General features: G+C 43.7%; 1 protein-coding gene across 5 annotated transcripts in view; it reads left to right on the top strand.

Annotated features, from left to right (window-relative positions):
* Window positions 1-376: 376 nt before the first annotated feature.
* The window catches only part of cdc42bpab (CDC42 binding protein kinase alpha (DMPK-like) b), a 98,953-nt gene continuing 85,158 nt past the window's right edge, over window positions 377-14,171 (top strand). For 3 of the 5 annotated variants that reach the window (XM_078275089.1, XM_078275087.1, XM_078275088.1), the window contains exon 1: window positions 378-1,680. In XM_078275089.1, coding sequence (XP_078131215.1) covers window positions 1,503-1,680 — 178 coding nt within the window. In that variant the 5' untranslated portion in view covers window positions 378-1,502. Of the gene's footprint in view, window positions 1,681-14,171 lie in introns of all 5 variants that reach the window. The other 2 variants (XM_078275086.1, XM_078275085.1) reach the window with 1 other exon arrangement.

Genomic DNA, 14,171 nt, shown 5'->3' with positions numbered 1-14,171 from the left:
ATGCTATAATACTGGAAGATACGCTGCTGGCTGCAAAAGAACGGACAGATCCAAGCAGTGGTACAGCAAAGATGGCCGTTTTCTGGATTCACCGCTCTACGCATGCGTGAAAGTTGGAACATTTCTAAATCTTTCGTAAACAATTAGACACATGACGGCCTCGAAACGTATCGCATTGCAGCTAAGACATTCTTCATGTGGTAAGAAAAAGGGCACGTATTTTGAGAGGGTTCATACATTGTGTTTTCAATGTGTACAAGCAGCGTCGCGAGCGTCCATTTGTAACTCATTCATGTTTTACAACCGAGCTGACCGAGCCCTACTTCCCATGATCCAGTGCGACGTTACGGATAGAGCTGTCTACTCGGTTGTCTTTCCTGTCTAAAGTCTCTGGCAGCAGGCTTGCTGGTAGCTTGACTGTGCAAAAGACGGCAAGAAGCGACCGACCGGCGGGGGAGGCAGGCAAGGCAAGGCAAAGTAAAGGACAGGGGGAATTTAGGCTGTGTCCCGTATTTGGAATAAGCAAGACTAGGCTACAGCTTTGCGCTTGACGTGAAGCGAGCTCCTCTGTAACCTTCAAAAAGGACCCGCATTTTGACGGCTAACTTAACGTTACTGCTGGAACTCTTGAACTAACCGTCGTTTTGAACTGTGAAGAAACTAAAGAGATATTTGGTTTCTGGACGAAGAATGGGATTTAAAGAACATATCTGCCAGCGTTGAGTTGTGAAAACAAGGGGATATTTTCCAGTTGGATGGAAAAAAACATACTGTCGAAAGGGGCAGGATTCAGTTAAGCTCTGTTAACACTGTGCACATTATATGCCAACTCCTGGGGAAAAAAGGGCCAACGATGGCATTTAGGAACGAAGAAAAGTAACATTAACGGTAGCTCGCTGGCTAGCTGAATAGCTAACATAGCAGGCTGCTAACTAAGCCTGTGTCGCCCTTCCATTCCTGGAGTAGAGGAGGGGCGCTGGGGCTTTGTAGCATTGCAGATCTGCCTTGCATTTTTGGGTTGCTGCAAGAATGGAGAATCCCAAATATCTGCCACAACAACTCAGGGGTTTCTGTTGAACCACATCGAATCGATTTTTGTTCCAGTTCTCACACAGAGAAGACCAGAAAAACTGCCAGCTTACGTTGGGATTTGATCAAAATCAGCCGGCCCGGGGCAGACGGGGTCTGTAATTGTGACTACTTATTTTCGTATATGTCCTGTGGGGATAGGTATTATAAAATGGGGAAGTGCTACACTAGATACTGGATCTCGAGAGGGAGATCATGAACTGGCCGGTTTTAACGCGGAATTAGCCCCGGCTTGGCCTCAACTCAAAGTTTATTTTTTTATTATTATTTTCGAGACATATTCAAGGTGAGAGAACTTCTTTTACAGGCCCCTTCTGTGCTAACTAACAGGCCGAGGAGGTGTTTGCCCATTTCGCTCCCCATCTCCTCCATCATCATTACTTCAAAAGTCAACAAGCCGGAATAACGTAACCATGTCGGGCGAGGTGCGTTTGAAGAAGCTGGAGAACCTGATCCTGGACGGGCCAGCTCGGTCCAATGGCCAGTGCCCGAGTGTGGAAACGCTGCTGGATATCCTGGTCTGCCTTTACGATGAGTGCAACAACTCCCCACTCAGAAGAGAGAAAAACATCCTGGAGTTTTTAGACTGGGGTAAGCAAGCCTATTTTTTTATGTATTATTTCCTCTTGTTTGGCCCGTGCATTCAGCCTCCCTGTCTTTTTGGTAAGATGATAGGCTAATAATGTTGATGGTGCAGTGGCCCTCCCTTCCCCATCACATTCCTTTTATAGTAGTAGTGGGGCTCAGTTGGCCTGCTCCCTTCTCACTCAAACCCTCCCTATAACACTAAAAGCAAGGCCACTTTATTCTTGTGTAAATAAACGTTTTCTTTTTTTGTCTGTGAAACCATTAGACATGACAGTATGTTGCAGTTACAAGAACACACATTAAACAGAAGGCATGTCTTATTACCCAAAACAAATATGTTCTAAAAAAAAAAAAAAAGTGGTACCAAGTTGAGAATGAGGAGTCACCAAATACACAGAAGGACTTGAACTGTACTGAGGAAGATCTTAAACAGGCCCACTCAGAGTTGATATGAATCCAAGAAAGATCTCATAAAGATGTCCTATCCTCCAGGCTACCATTTATTCTTATGGAAATGCACTCTTACATAAAGTAGACACCTTTTCTGTCATTGCACCAGCACTCTTTGGTTCACTTTAGTTCTCACAACTAGTTTGCATGCCGGTTTTTTGTTTTCCTTTTTTATGGCATGTAGGTGAGCGTAACGTTACCGTTTGTTAATAACTTACCTGGCTGTCTCTTATATCATCAGATAGACATTGTTGTGATGGAATAAAGAGTGGTGGAGATCACACTTGCGTACCCTAAATGTTTGTACCCAGGTTTTGATTAGTTGAGAATCAGGAAAGTAGTTTTAGCTGAGACGTTTTGTAACTTTCCCACTCCCCTGGTTAAAGCAATGGTTGGAAAAGGAGGACACACACACACACACACACACACACACCCCTCTCAATCATTTGTGCAGAAGGACTGTGTTTGTGTGTGTGTGACATAGGGGTTTGGTTTGTGCATGAAGCAGGAATGTGAACAACTCACCTTTTTTTATCTGGCGCAGAGGCCCAGCTAGCTGCTGGAGCATGCCTGGCTGGCCTGCTTGTCTTTTTAAAGCCCTGAAAGAAGGGCTGCAGCAGTGTGAGGTAGTCCAATAGCAAATCATTGCCCTGGATGGAGACAAATTAGTGATACAGCAGGCTATAAGAGACGCACATAAAATGGAAAGAAGGTGCAGTTTGGCATCTTTGCTGGCATCCTTTTATTCTTTGTCTGAAACAGTTTAAACTACAATGTTAAACAGGGAGGCAGCAGTTTGGCCCATTATAGAGTGGCAGCGTCAGACAGGACAGGATGGCAGTTAAATCAGTCAAATGGTGGTAACGTTTGGATGTGGCTGCTAAGTTGGTTTACCCCACCAGCCACCATCTGGACAACCTATTCTGTGCTACTAAATGGAGCGATGCTGGCTGGTAAAATACTGGAAGTGGTTGGGTTTGGTGATGTTTTTTTTTTTTTTATTTGTTTTTTTATAAAGATGTACTTTCCTGCCTGTCTAAAAGCCTACCCAACTGTGTTACCTAAACGTATTGTTTTCTTTAGAGCATCCTGTCCCCCCCCCCCCCCCCCCCCCACACACCAGTTATTAGTCCCCAGCGGATCTGCTGCATCCAGCTGGCCAGTAATGCCAGTGTGCCGTGGCTTTTAAAGGAGGGGTGTCCTGGGCTTGGGTGCCAAGTGGTGACTTCATCCTGACATTTCCCTGAGTTGACACTAGAAACTCTCTGTCCTGAGCTTGGCCAGACACAACATACAGATGTGTCCGAGCTGTCCCAGTACAGTCCCAGGTCTTATCTTGTTGCTTGTTATTGTGTTCCACTCCAGAGGGATTTGGATGAGAATCCACAATTAATATCAGTTCATTTAATTGAGTTGCAGAGTTTGTACCCAGAAGTCAAGGAAGCTGAAATTAGGCTACCTAAACAAAATGATTCGATCCCTGTTGATTCCCCCCTTTTCCCAGTCTTTATGCTAAGCTAAGCTAAGTGGTCGCTGGCTGTAGTCCTATTAACCAGCCAGATATGGGAGTGTTCAGCTATTAATCTTCTAATCTAACTTCCCATAATGCCAAACAATTGCATTAAGTGATTCATTGTGATGTAGTCTCAAAGTCCAGCATTTTGGGATAAGGCATGCATGTGCTTTTTTTAGCGTCTGTATTTTGTGGTCTTTATCTGTGTTGTCTATTGTGAATTAGTTTTTGAGTGTCCGTATATACTTATGTTGTATGTTTAATGTTATTGGGCCCCCTCCGAAAAGCTTTTAGTAGCTTCTTTTGGGGTTTCCCATTTCATGCGTCCTACATATGGTCATTGTACCTTCTGAAATTGTGTTCAATGTAGCCTGTCAGACTGGCAATAAGATCGCCTATCGGCGAGTAGTAACCACGATTGGATGATTCAACAAATACTCAAAATCGCCCAAGCCTACTAGATATTGGGGCTGGATCTGAATATTCGGCTTTGTTTGTTGGCTAGGTATTTGATTTTTCAATTTCGGTATTCGAATATTCGTTTTTTGTTAAGTTTTTTCCTTCGATACTGTAATAAAATTGAGACAGATTCAAATTTTGGGGAAACGCAACCTGATGTCACGCTGCGGTGGCCAGTCTTGTAACCGGCGATCAGGCTCGTCGCTCTGTTTTGAGGCGGTGTGAGAGTCCCGTACAGTAAACAGGGAACATCACTGCCTCTATTGCTGCCACAAGAACGTTTTCCTGCAACAACAAAGCACAGTCGCTCCGTCTCTTTTCTTTCTCTCTTTCTCCGTGAAAATAAGCCGCCTTCGAGTGGGGTCGGAAATGTCGAGATCTGTAAACGATCTACGTCAGATTGTCAGCGGCGATAGCGGAAGGGGGAGGGACATCCGGTGCATTAGACGTGCCTGATGTCAGGCTTTATCCCAGCCTTGTACATCCGTTGAGCCAGACTAGTCAAAAAGAAACATTGATAGCCATAGATAGTAATAGTAATACTAGTAATAGTGGATGTAAGAGCAGCAGTAGCAGAGGAGTAGGCTAGATCTTTCCCAATCTTTTGGTAAAGGGATGAAATGACTTGCTGGGGGCGTGGTTGCAGCCTTGTCATAACGCACGTCCACATGCGGACTGTGGTGTAGCCATCGACAAAAACACGGTATAACTAGGGTTGGGTATCGTTTGGGTTTTTTCCAATAACGGTGCTTTTTGTAGTGTTTGAACTATTACTAGCTAAATTGTTAGCTGAAGAAGTCATATAATGCCATTCCAGCCCCCCCCCCCCATTTATACTTACCAACAGAGCCAGAGAGTGCACATGACTGACTGTAGCGTCTGAGGAACAGATCGGATCAGACGGATAGCCTTAACGCTTACTCAAAACACAGTTTAATCTTACACACAGAAAAATGGTTCAAGATGGGCCCCATGAAATCCAAGACCTCTTCAACTTGTGAGCGATCTGCCATTGTCAGCCGCTCAGAGGCTGCCTCTGCAGCGACAGTGTGCTCTGACAGGAAAGATGTACACAGCTTACTTACCGGGCCTGTGTACCCTTTTTCTCTACTGCGGCACAGCCGTGACAAAGGTTCAGCTTTCTTCACGAGAATGTCCATGAGCCGGAGAAGAAGACAAACATTTTGTACTGGGTTTGCTTTCCTTCTTGTTTGGTGACCTCATTTCAGCTGAAATAAAGACCCCAACATGACCTGCAGCCACAGCAGGAATGAACACGGGGAAAGTACGCTGAAAGTATCCTGACTCCTTACATATACCACAGTGGTTACAGTGTCTACCAGTTTCTCTAGCTCAGGCCTGCACTTGTATTTATTCTCTTACTTGACTTGGCTTGTGGAATTCAATGTAAGCCAGCCAATTAGTGTCAACATCTTCCGTATTTGTCATACATCTGGTGTTTTTTAAACGAAATGAATTCCAATGCTTCTGCATCGGTATTTGCTTCAAATACGAAAGGAGGCTTTATAGAGTTCAACATGAAGGTTTAGCATCATTCCTCAAAGAATCTGACCACCATGGAACAAGCAACCCTCAGTCGTGAACGGAATAGTAATTGTATGTGTAGGATTCTTTCGTTCCACCTTGAGCCACGGCTCATGTGGGGGATTTTAGTGTTTCAGTATTTCAGAACCAGCGATGAAGTTGATGTCTACAAACTCAGTATTTAAAAGTTTATCTTTTTATTATTTGGTTTAAGTGTTTTGCGCACTTTGCGGATGTCTTCAGTTTCCGTAACCGGTATTTATGTTTCTGTGGACACAACGCTTGCATTCATTTGTCATAGATATCCTGTTTTCCTACTTGTGCCATTAGTTCCTGCGTTTTGTTTTGGCCTACACTCCTTCCATGTTTAGGGAAATGGATTGCTGGGTAGCTGAATGAAAACGGGCAGCCATGCGCCAGCCCACAGTTGGCAAACATTGGGGGGGGGGGCGCTTAATCTTTTCACAATCTAGACTCAATGTTAGCACGCAGTGGCCAGCTGTTTAGCTGCAGCTGATGTGTGCTCCACCCTGCATGGCTTTAATTGGCAGCTTGCCTCACACACTATTCACAGTGGACGGACACACACACACACACACACACACACACACACACACACACACACACCAGTGTTTCCTTTTAGGATTTTTTTTTAGCAGTGGGGGCAGGTCTGTCCGTACAACGTTTTGACAATAAACTACATCAACACAACAGTATGTGGAGTTAAACTGGACGGGCCCAACAACCTCTGAATAGTTCTACTTGTTAAATTGCAATGTGAGCAGCAGGCTAATTTAAAAGGCAACCGTGACTACGTTTTTTTTTTTTTTTTTTGTACAACCCTATTTCTGATACCGTGGTGGCAGAAATTTAGCCATGGTGGGCCGCCACTACAAAATCAGCATAGAGGAAACACTGCACACACACACACACACACACACACACACACACACACACACACACACACACACACACACATACACACACACACACACACACTCTCACACACACTCACTCTCACTCTTTATTATTGTGGTTTTGCCTTACTAGGCTATCTCATAGTTCACAGACCGGAGTCGCTCCCTGTTATTCCCGTTATTGACCAGACAGGCTGCCACTACGCCTATAAAGAATTTGAGTTGTGTCCGTTCCAAAAAAGAATTCTTGTGTCACATGGTTTTAAATTCAGCTCGGCAGCCATAACACCCCACCAAGAACAAACAAGGCTGTATGCAAGGCTAGCACTTTAAACCCCTGGCTTCATATGAAGTACATTGCGCATACTACAGTTGCAGTAATAAACATGCGTTTAGAAGAGTCTAGGTTAACTGATTCCAGCTGCAGAACATCAGTGGTCATGCCCAGTTAAACCTCTTGCCCTGTTTGGGTAGAGGAGGCAGGGAATGTACTCCTAGTGCTTTTTTATTTTTGGCATACGTGTATGGTGGATAATAAAGACGGAATGGAGAGTTCACTGTGAAGCGGTGTTTAATTATGGTTTGGTCATGGTCAGGAGGATTAGGTGCTTTATTTAGATCATAATAAATCCCAAGAAATGAAGTAATTGAAATAGTTGCTCACACTAGGAATTTGTTCTTCCGACGGATATTAATCGGTCCGCAGAAGATTTTGTAATATCCCGATTGTCAATATTACTATGGGACTTTTAAAAATCCTGCATGGGGCTGGCCTCCACGAGGACATCCTTGTTGTTGTTGTTAGTTGTGGCGTTTCCTGTGTGGCTGTCCAGTGGTTACGGCGGGCACAGAGAACAGGAAGGAACCACAAGGACTCAGCGAGCTGGTCCGGACCCAGCCGGGTACATGATGTCATACGAGGAAGTGGGCCAGCTGTATCGCATTGTGTCATTGTGTACTCGGGAGGCTCACTCGTGTCCAACGTTTTGGTGTTGTTGGGAAGATGCAAGGTCACTAGCTTGTTTTGTTTTTTTTGTCCCCCCACCTCCCCACCCCCTCCCCCCTTGCTGGTGGATTTCCCCTCTCACACCAACTCCCATACAGTCAGTTTGACACTCGTAATCCCTTTAGTCCTTTCTGTCACTCTTACACGCACACACACACACACACACACAGCCTTTTCCATTGTCCTGAGTGCACTCGCAAACAATCAGACATAGCAGAGGGGCCCATGTAGATCCTCTCCTCTCCTGGTATCCACTACTTCTCACCAGCGTTTAGTGTTCCAAAGGGAGCAGTCCAGCAGCCACTGACACTTTGTAATGCTCTTTTTGCCCTCTACATTTCACGTACTCTAAATTAACCCAGCAGCATTCCAAACAAACCTGGCCCAAAGAAGCTAAAGAATATGAAATCCTTCATTTACAGAAGATCATGGTTTCTAGTTTATCATTTAAAGTACCTGAAACTCGGGTAACCTATTTAATTCTAATCAAATAAAGTCAACGGTATCTTTCCTCAGACTCTCCCCGCCTGGTAAACGCGCTTTCAAATGTCATGCCTCAGTGCACAATGTAGGCTTTCTGGTAGACATGTGAAGCCACTAAGGCCAGATAATGCTGATAAAAATGCTCAGGGTTATTTCTTATTTATTTTTTTTTTACCCAGATTTTGTAAAGCTCCCTGCATAGCCACAGGAGACTTGGGCTGACTCCACATGAGTACCCTGACCTTGATGTGTAAAATCAGTGGAGTGCCCCTTTTTAAAACCGCTAACAGCCATTAGATACCAGCAGTTTGACGCTCTTGTCAAAGTATAAACCAAGCATTGTTTTCCCAAAATTTCAAAGGCGACTTCCGTTTTGGAGAACAGAAATGATTGCATTAAATAAAGTCATACTGGTCTGCTACATAGTGTCAACTAACAAGTTATATCATTAATTGTAATGTCATTTCATGAGAGGTTATTAATAACTTTTCTCCACATGGTATACTGCCGCAGCCCCAAGAATGGCTGAGAGCAGTCTCCCCTTGACGAGAATCCAATAATTGAAGACTTTATTTCATAACATTAAAGTTCTAATGGAACGGCCGGTGAGGTACATTAATAAAGGGATATATTAGTGTAGCCGTGGTAGCAAAGATGGCATTGCTGCAGCCCATAAGGATAACCTGGACCTTTTTTTTTTTTTTTTTTAATCAGAATAACACATGTGAAATTGTGCGTGGCATTTGGGTATATATCACAGACGGCCTTTAAACACACTTAGTCAATCTGTCTGGGAGTTTTGTAGCCAGAGAAATGCCTGCTGCTAATTGTGATGTGTCATCACAAAGCGGCAGGGGAAGGGTTGGCTTCCTTTCTTCGTCTCCCAGAGGACACACTGCAGCGCAGGTCATTAGCCAGTCTTTCAGGACCCTCGGGATCTGACTGCAAATGGCCTCCCCCCCTTTCCCTTTCTTCTTCTCTTCACCTTCACTTCCCCTCATCCTCCCATTTCTTTCTTTCTTCTCCTCTTTCTCTACCTCATTCATCCCCCTGCAGAGTCTGCTAGCTGGTTTCAGCTGTCTGTCCATCACTTCCGCCAGTGTTTGCAGACCGAATGAAAATGAGCCTACTCGGTTGGCTGCGTTGGCTCCAGGGTTCAAAAATGAACTTTTTCGTTCAGCAGACAAATGGCTAGTGAATGTTCACATTTTACCCAGACACTCAATATATATCCATTGCTTTTTTTGTTGTTTTTTTTTGGCTGGTGAGTGAAGCAAATCTACCGGCCACTTGCATATTATACCAGCATTTGGCTAGTAAATGGTGCTAATTTTGAACCCTGATTGGCTCATTCTAACGTTGCGTTTCTTTTTCTACCGTAGCAGTCTTTCAAAATAAGACCTTCTCTAGAAGAGCTGCACCACATGAGGAACATATACCGATATTACTTGGGATACTCAGTTCTGCCTTTCTGCTGCTTTCAGTGTTCTGCTAAAATGCAACAAATTGCTTGTTGAATAAAAAAAAAAAAAAAAATCATTTCACAAATTTAACATTGAATGGAACATAAAATGCACCACTAAAAAAAGAGTGACCGTTACATTCTCAAGTGTAGATTTCTACTGATACTCAATTTCAACCAACTCAAAAAATCTCTAAGTGTCTTTTGCGATATGTCGCAGCCTTTCGCGATATGTTTATTGTGCAAGTTCATATTGCAATAACGATTTAAAAAAAAAACAAAAAAAAACAAAAAAACAACGTATTGTGTAGCCCTCTTCTCTAGGTGGACCTATTTTAGCGTGAAGCTCAAGCTAGATGCTTGAAAAGGGTGCATTAGCACAGCTTGTGTTTGAATGCTGTCTTAGACACCACTCTAATTAGAAATCAGCATCACTTAGATTTTGTACACTGTCGTCTGTATCCATATAACTAACCTCAGCTGCTGCTATTACTCCAATTATTGTAGGCGAAATATCAAGCTCCTGGCATTAACATGCAAGATGAGTTTGATGTCAGGGAAATTCCAAGAGCCTTTAGTGCTAATTCTAGCACTCTCATCAGTCCTTCTGAACATACTGAAGGAAAAATGTTGGTCTGTTCTCCCTGTAATGACTCTTCAGCCCTGAGGAGCAATTAGCAAGGCTTCCTTTCCGTCTGCCAGCTAAGTGTACACCAGTGAAACACACACACTACACACACACACACACTACACACACACACACACACACACACACACACACACACACACACATGAACACCCCAGACAGAGTAACATTGTTTTCACACAAGATTTTATGTTGTCAAAGAGTGAATTTCAGAAAGCTGCTCGCCCCCTCCACCCATTCAGCCAAAATGGTCCTACGGCCAACTGGCGAAGGCGCTTGCCTGCATAGTTTTGTCTCTTCCCATACTCACTGAACTGGGAGTGTATGCACGCTGGTCTCACTGAGCAAGATGTAAGGGAAAGCCAATTCAATTGACAGCGAGAAAATGCCTAACACAGGCCTCCCTTACTTTCTTCATTCATAAAACTGTACGGAATCCATAGTAATTCCAGCAACAGATTGAAGAAACACTCCACTGAAAGTCTATCTTTAGCAGCTATAATCAATATTGTTGTAATAACAATGGATCTAAATGACTGTGTGTATCAGGAAAGGAGTCGCTCGTAATGATGAACCCACAGCTCATTATCACCGGACTCTGCAGTTCTCCTCAAACCATCGTTTGATTAATTGTTTTGGTTTTCTTGCCCGAGGCATAACTTTTTATGAATCGCTCTCATTGCTCTCGTCGCAGCGTTTCCAGCTTCAGCAGGCAGCTGTTTTCAGTGAGATAGCTTTTAAAAAAAAAAAAAAAAAAAAAAAAAAAAAACCACTGCCCAGCACCAAACGGCAGTCAACAAAGTTACCAACTGACTGGTGAACATCAGCGTTTAGCAGCTGAAGAGCCAGAAGTCTGGGCAATATATCGATATTTTATCGATAGCGTGATATGAGACTAGATATCGTCTTACATTTTGGATATCGTAATATACTAAGTGTGGTCTTTTCCTGGTTTTGAAGGCTGCATTAGAGTAAAGTTCTTCTGTACTTAGCAGACTGTTCTAGCTGTTCTATTATTTGCCTTTACTCATTAAATCGAAAACCCTCTCTACAGTTGATCTTTCTTTTCATTATAACACTAATCCTCAGAGTGGTGATACTTTCTTGTGTTTAATCTCAATGTGTCACGAGAACTTTTAATTCTATTAAAATGAAATGTCCAGTGTGGCGCACACATTCACCAGTAGTATATTTCATGTTGTGTAGTATTGTGATACACTTTTGATGTGAAAGGAAGAAACAAACCATGTGTAACAGCTGTTAAATCTAGGGATTATGGAATCGAAGACTTTCTGAGCAGCAGCCATGGACAATTTGGCATCTACACAGTTGCTACCAGATCCAATTCAAACTGTGTGTACACACTATTATATTATGTGTGTAGTATTTTTTAATAGGACATATTTTCTTCGTTAAGATGAGTATTGAAAGGTGGATTTCTAGAAGAGGCAAACAACTTTTAAATATAAAACTCAATGTAAGTTCAGGCCAGTGTTTTTACTCCTACCAATCTATCAGCATGGGAGGGTGCCGGCTGTCCGCCCCTCCAGGATCAAACCTATTAGCTACTCTTCAAACCAGAGTCCTCAGGAGCCTCGTCAGGCCACACATTCATAAATGGCATGGACAAAACTGCAGCATGTGATCTTCTCTGGCTCTTTGGTTTTTCCTCCCCTCGCTCTTCTCTGTCACAGGATGTTTCTCCGACATGCAGAGAAACAGCGAGGCAGTTTGGCACGAAACCTCAGCTGGCGATGTATGGGGAGTTGCCAGGGAATCCAATTCCCCTCCGCTTTGCTCTGCTTTAGGCTTGTTCTGTACTTGTTGGGCATTTTAGCCCAACAAGTACAGTACAGGAGTTCCACTACTATTTTTTTTTTTTTCCTACCCGATACAGATTCTGAAACCCAAACCTGTGTATCGGCTGATACCTACCGAGTACCAATCCGATACCAGTGCACTAGGAAACAAAGCTGTTTGCTATTAACGATGTATGGATGTGATATGATTGCTATCAGTGTTGTATGGCCTGGCTGGTTAAACCCTTGAAGAATGACTGCCATGAAACTTTCAGTCATAACTGGAAAAGAATATAAATCTGGAAATGAATAACCCTTCCAAAACCCTCCCCAATTTAGTCAAATAAGACATTTAAATTTCCAACCTGGCCTAGGAACGCCTCGGGATCCCCCAGTCGGAGCTGGTTAATGTGGCTCGGGAAAGGGAAGTTTGGGGTCCCCTGCTGGAGCCGCTACCCCCGCGACCCGTCCCCGGATAAGCGGACGAAGATGGATGGATGGATGGAAGACATTTAAAATTTGAAATGCTACATTTATCATGCTACTAGTAACGGTATTTAGTTAAACTGTAATTGGCAACACTGGCGCCACCCCTAGTAACGGAAGCTTTGCATACTGTACACACACATCACCGGTTTACTAGCGGGATTTTCCAGTGTAAAATATTGCCAAATTGCTGACATTCCGCGAACGTTGGCGCTGACTGCTCATTACACTCATAAATGTGTAACGTCAATAATGACACTTTTTTTACACTCTTGTGGATGTATAAGTACACTCTTCGCGAGCAGACCAAATCCTTGTTCGCCGCTCTAAAAATAGAAGCTGCCAACGCAACTTGCTGTGTACTGCTGTTTTTAGAGCGGCAAAGAAGAATTGATTGCCTGGTAGCGGAGAGCTAACCAAAGGGGTAAGCTTTGCTTCAGAGCTCGAACCTCCTATGGCGCCATTTTGATGCTACAAAGCGATCATCCGACGTTAGCATCCCATTGACTGCCATTCATTTTGACGTCACTTTGACAGCGAATAACTTTACATCTGAAGCGTTTTAAAGACTCTATTTGTCCATTGTTTATTTGTAAAGAAACACGACAATGTATAAAAGGCTCCATTACCTTGTATCTCACGTTACAGCTCCGTAGCAGCCGTTTTTGTAAAAATAGGCTAACGATTGTGTCATAACCACGCAACTTACTGTCGCTTGGAATTACCGTACAGTACAGGAGAAGCTGGCAGGCAGTTTCGACTTACATTAGCTGTTTAAGTTTAAATACTAATGTTGACTAGCATTTTAGTTAGCAATAATTAGCCTGTGTCCATGTTATCTCCTTACATATACTCTCCGTCTCTGCAAGATTGGGAATGATTGAGATTTCTCTTGGCACAGCTACCAGAAGACTTACAACTTTCAGACATGCTGCTCACGTCACATCTACGTCGTCTCTCTCAGTTGGAGGCTGCGCAGTAACGCTCAGCGCTCACCGGAAAAGTGCTTCTAATAGCCTTCACTGGTCTCCATCCAGAGCAACAGGATCTGTTGGTCCATTCTTATATACTGTCTATGGAGCTAACGTTAGCAAACGGCCATTTGCAAGCAGACTTGCGTTCTTTCCCAAACTAACATTTTAGGCGGTACCGAAGGGTTTTTCGCTACTGTTATTGGAACAACTCTAATGTTAGCACGTTATGTTGATTCGTTTCATTTGGACGTATGGTTTATACGTTTGTTGTTGCCATGGGGTATCTGCTCCTACTTTCCAGCTCATTTCTGTCTACTGTTGTTCTGTTGTTGTGTTGGAATGTTGGAATATAACTCCAACTTTCGGCCATGGCTGCTTTGTGTCCCTCTGCATGCGACGTAGCCAGTGCATCCCCTGGCTGCTTTGAGCAGAGGGCTCAGCTGTGTGTAAAAAGCGCTGACTCAGGCCCCAGCCCAACAGAGCTGGGCTGCCTGTGGAATTTGGAGCAGAGGTGCAATGTTAGATAGAACAGCAGCTGTTTAGATGAGGCCAGGCCTGCCTCTTTGTCCACCAGTGGCACCCGCCCTATTGTCTGTCTGTCTGTCAGCTAGCTAGCTAGCTCCTGGCATGTCTCTTGCTGTCATTGTTTATGTCTGTGTCATTCTGTCCATTTGCTATCTCCTCCATTAGTCTTCCTTGCTCGTGTGCACTCTGTAATGCTGCACACCTCTTGTTGGTTATTTGGCCCTCTTTG

Source organism: Sander vitreus, chromosome 18 (assembly GCF_031162955.1).
Source record: "Sander vitreus isolate 19-12246 chromosome 18, sanVit1, whole genome shotgun sequence".
NCBI lineage: Eukaryota > Metazoa > Chordata > Actinopteri > Perciformes > Percidae > Sander > Sander vitreus.
Note: the sequence above shows the minus strand (reverse complement) of the source record. Positions and strands in the feature narration are given on the sequence as shown.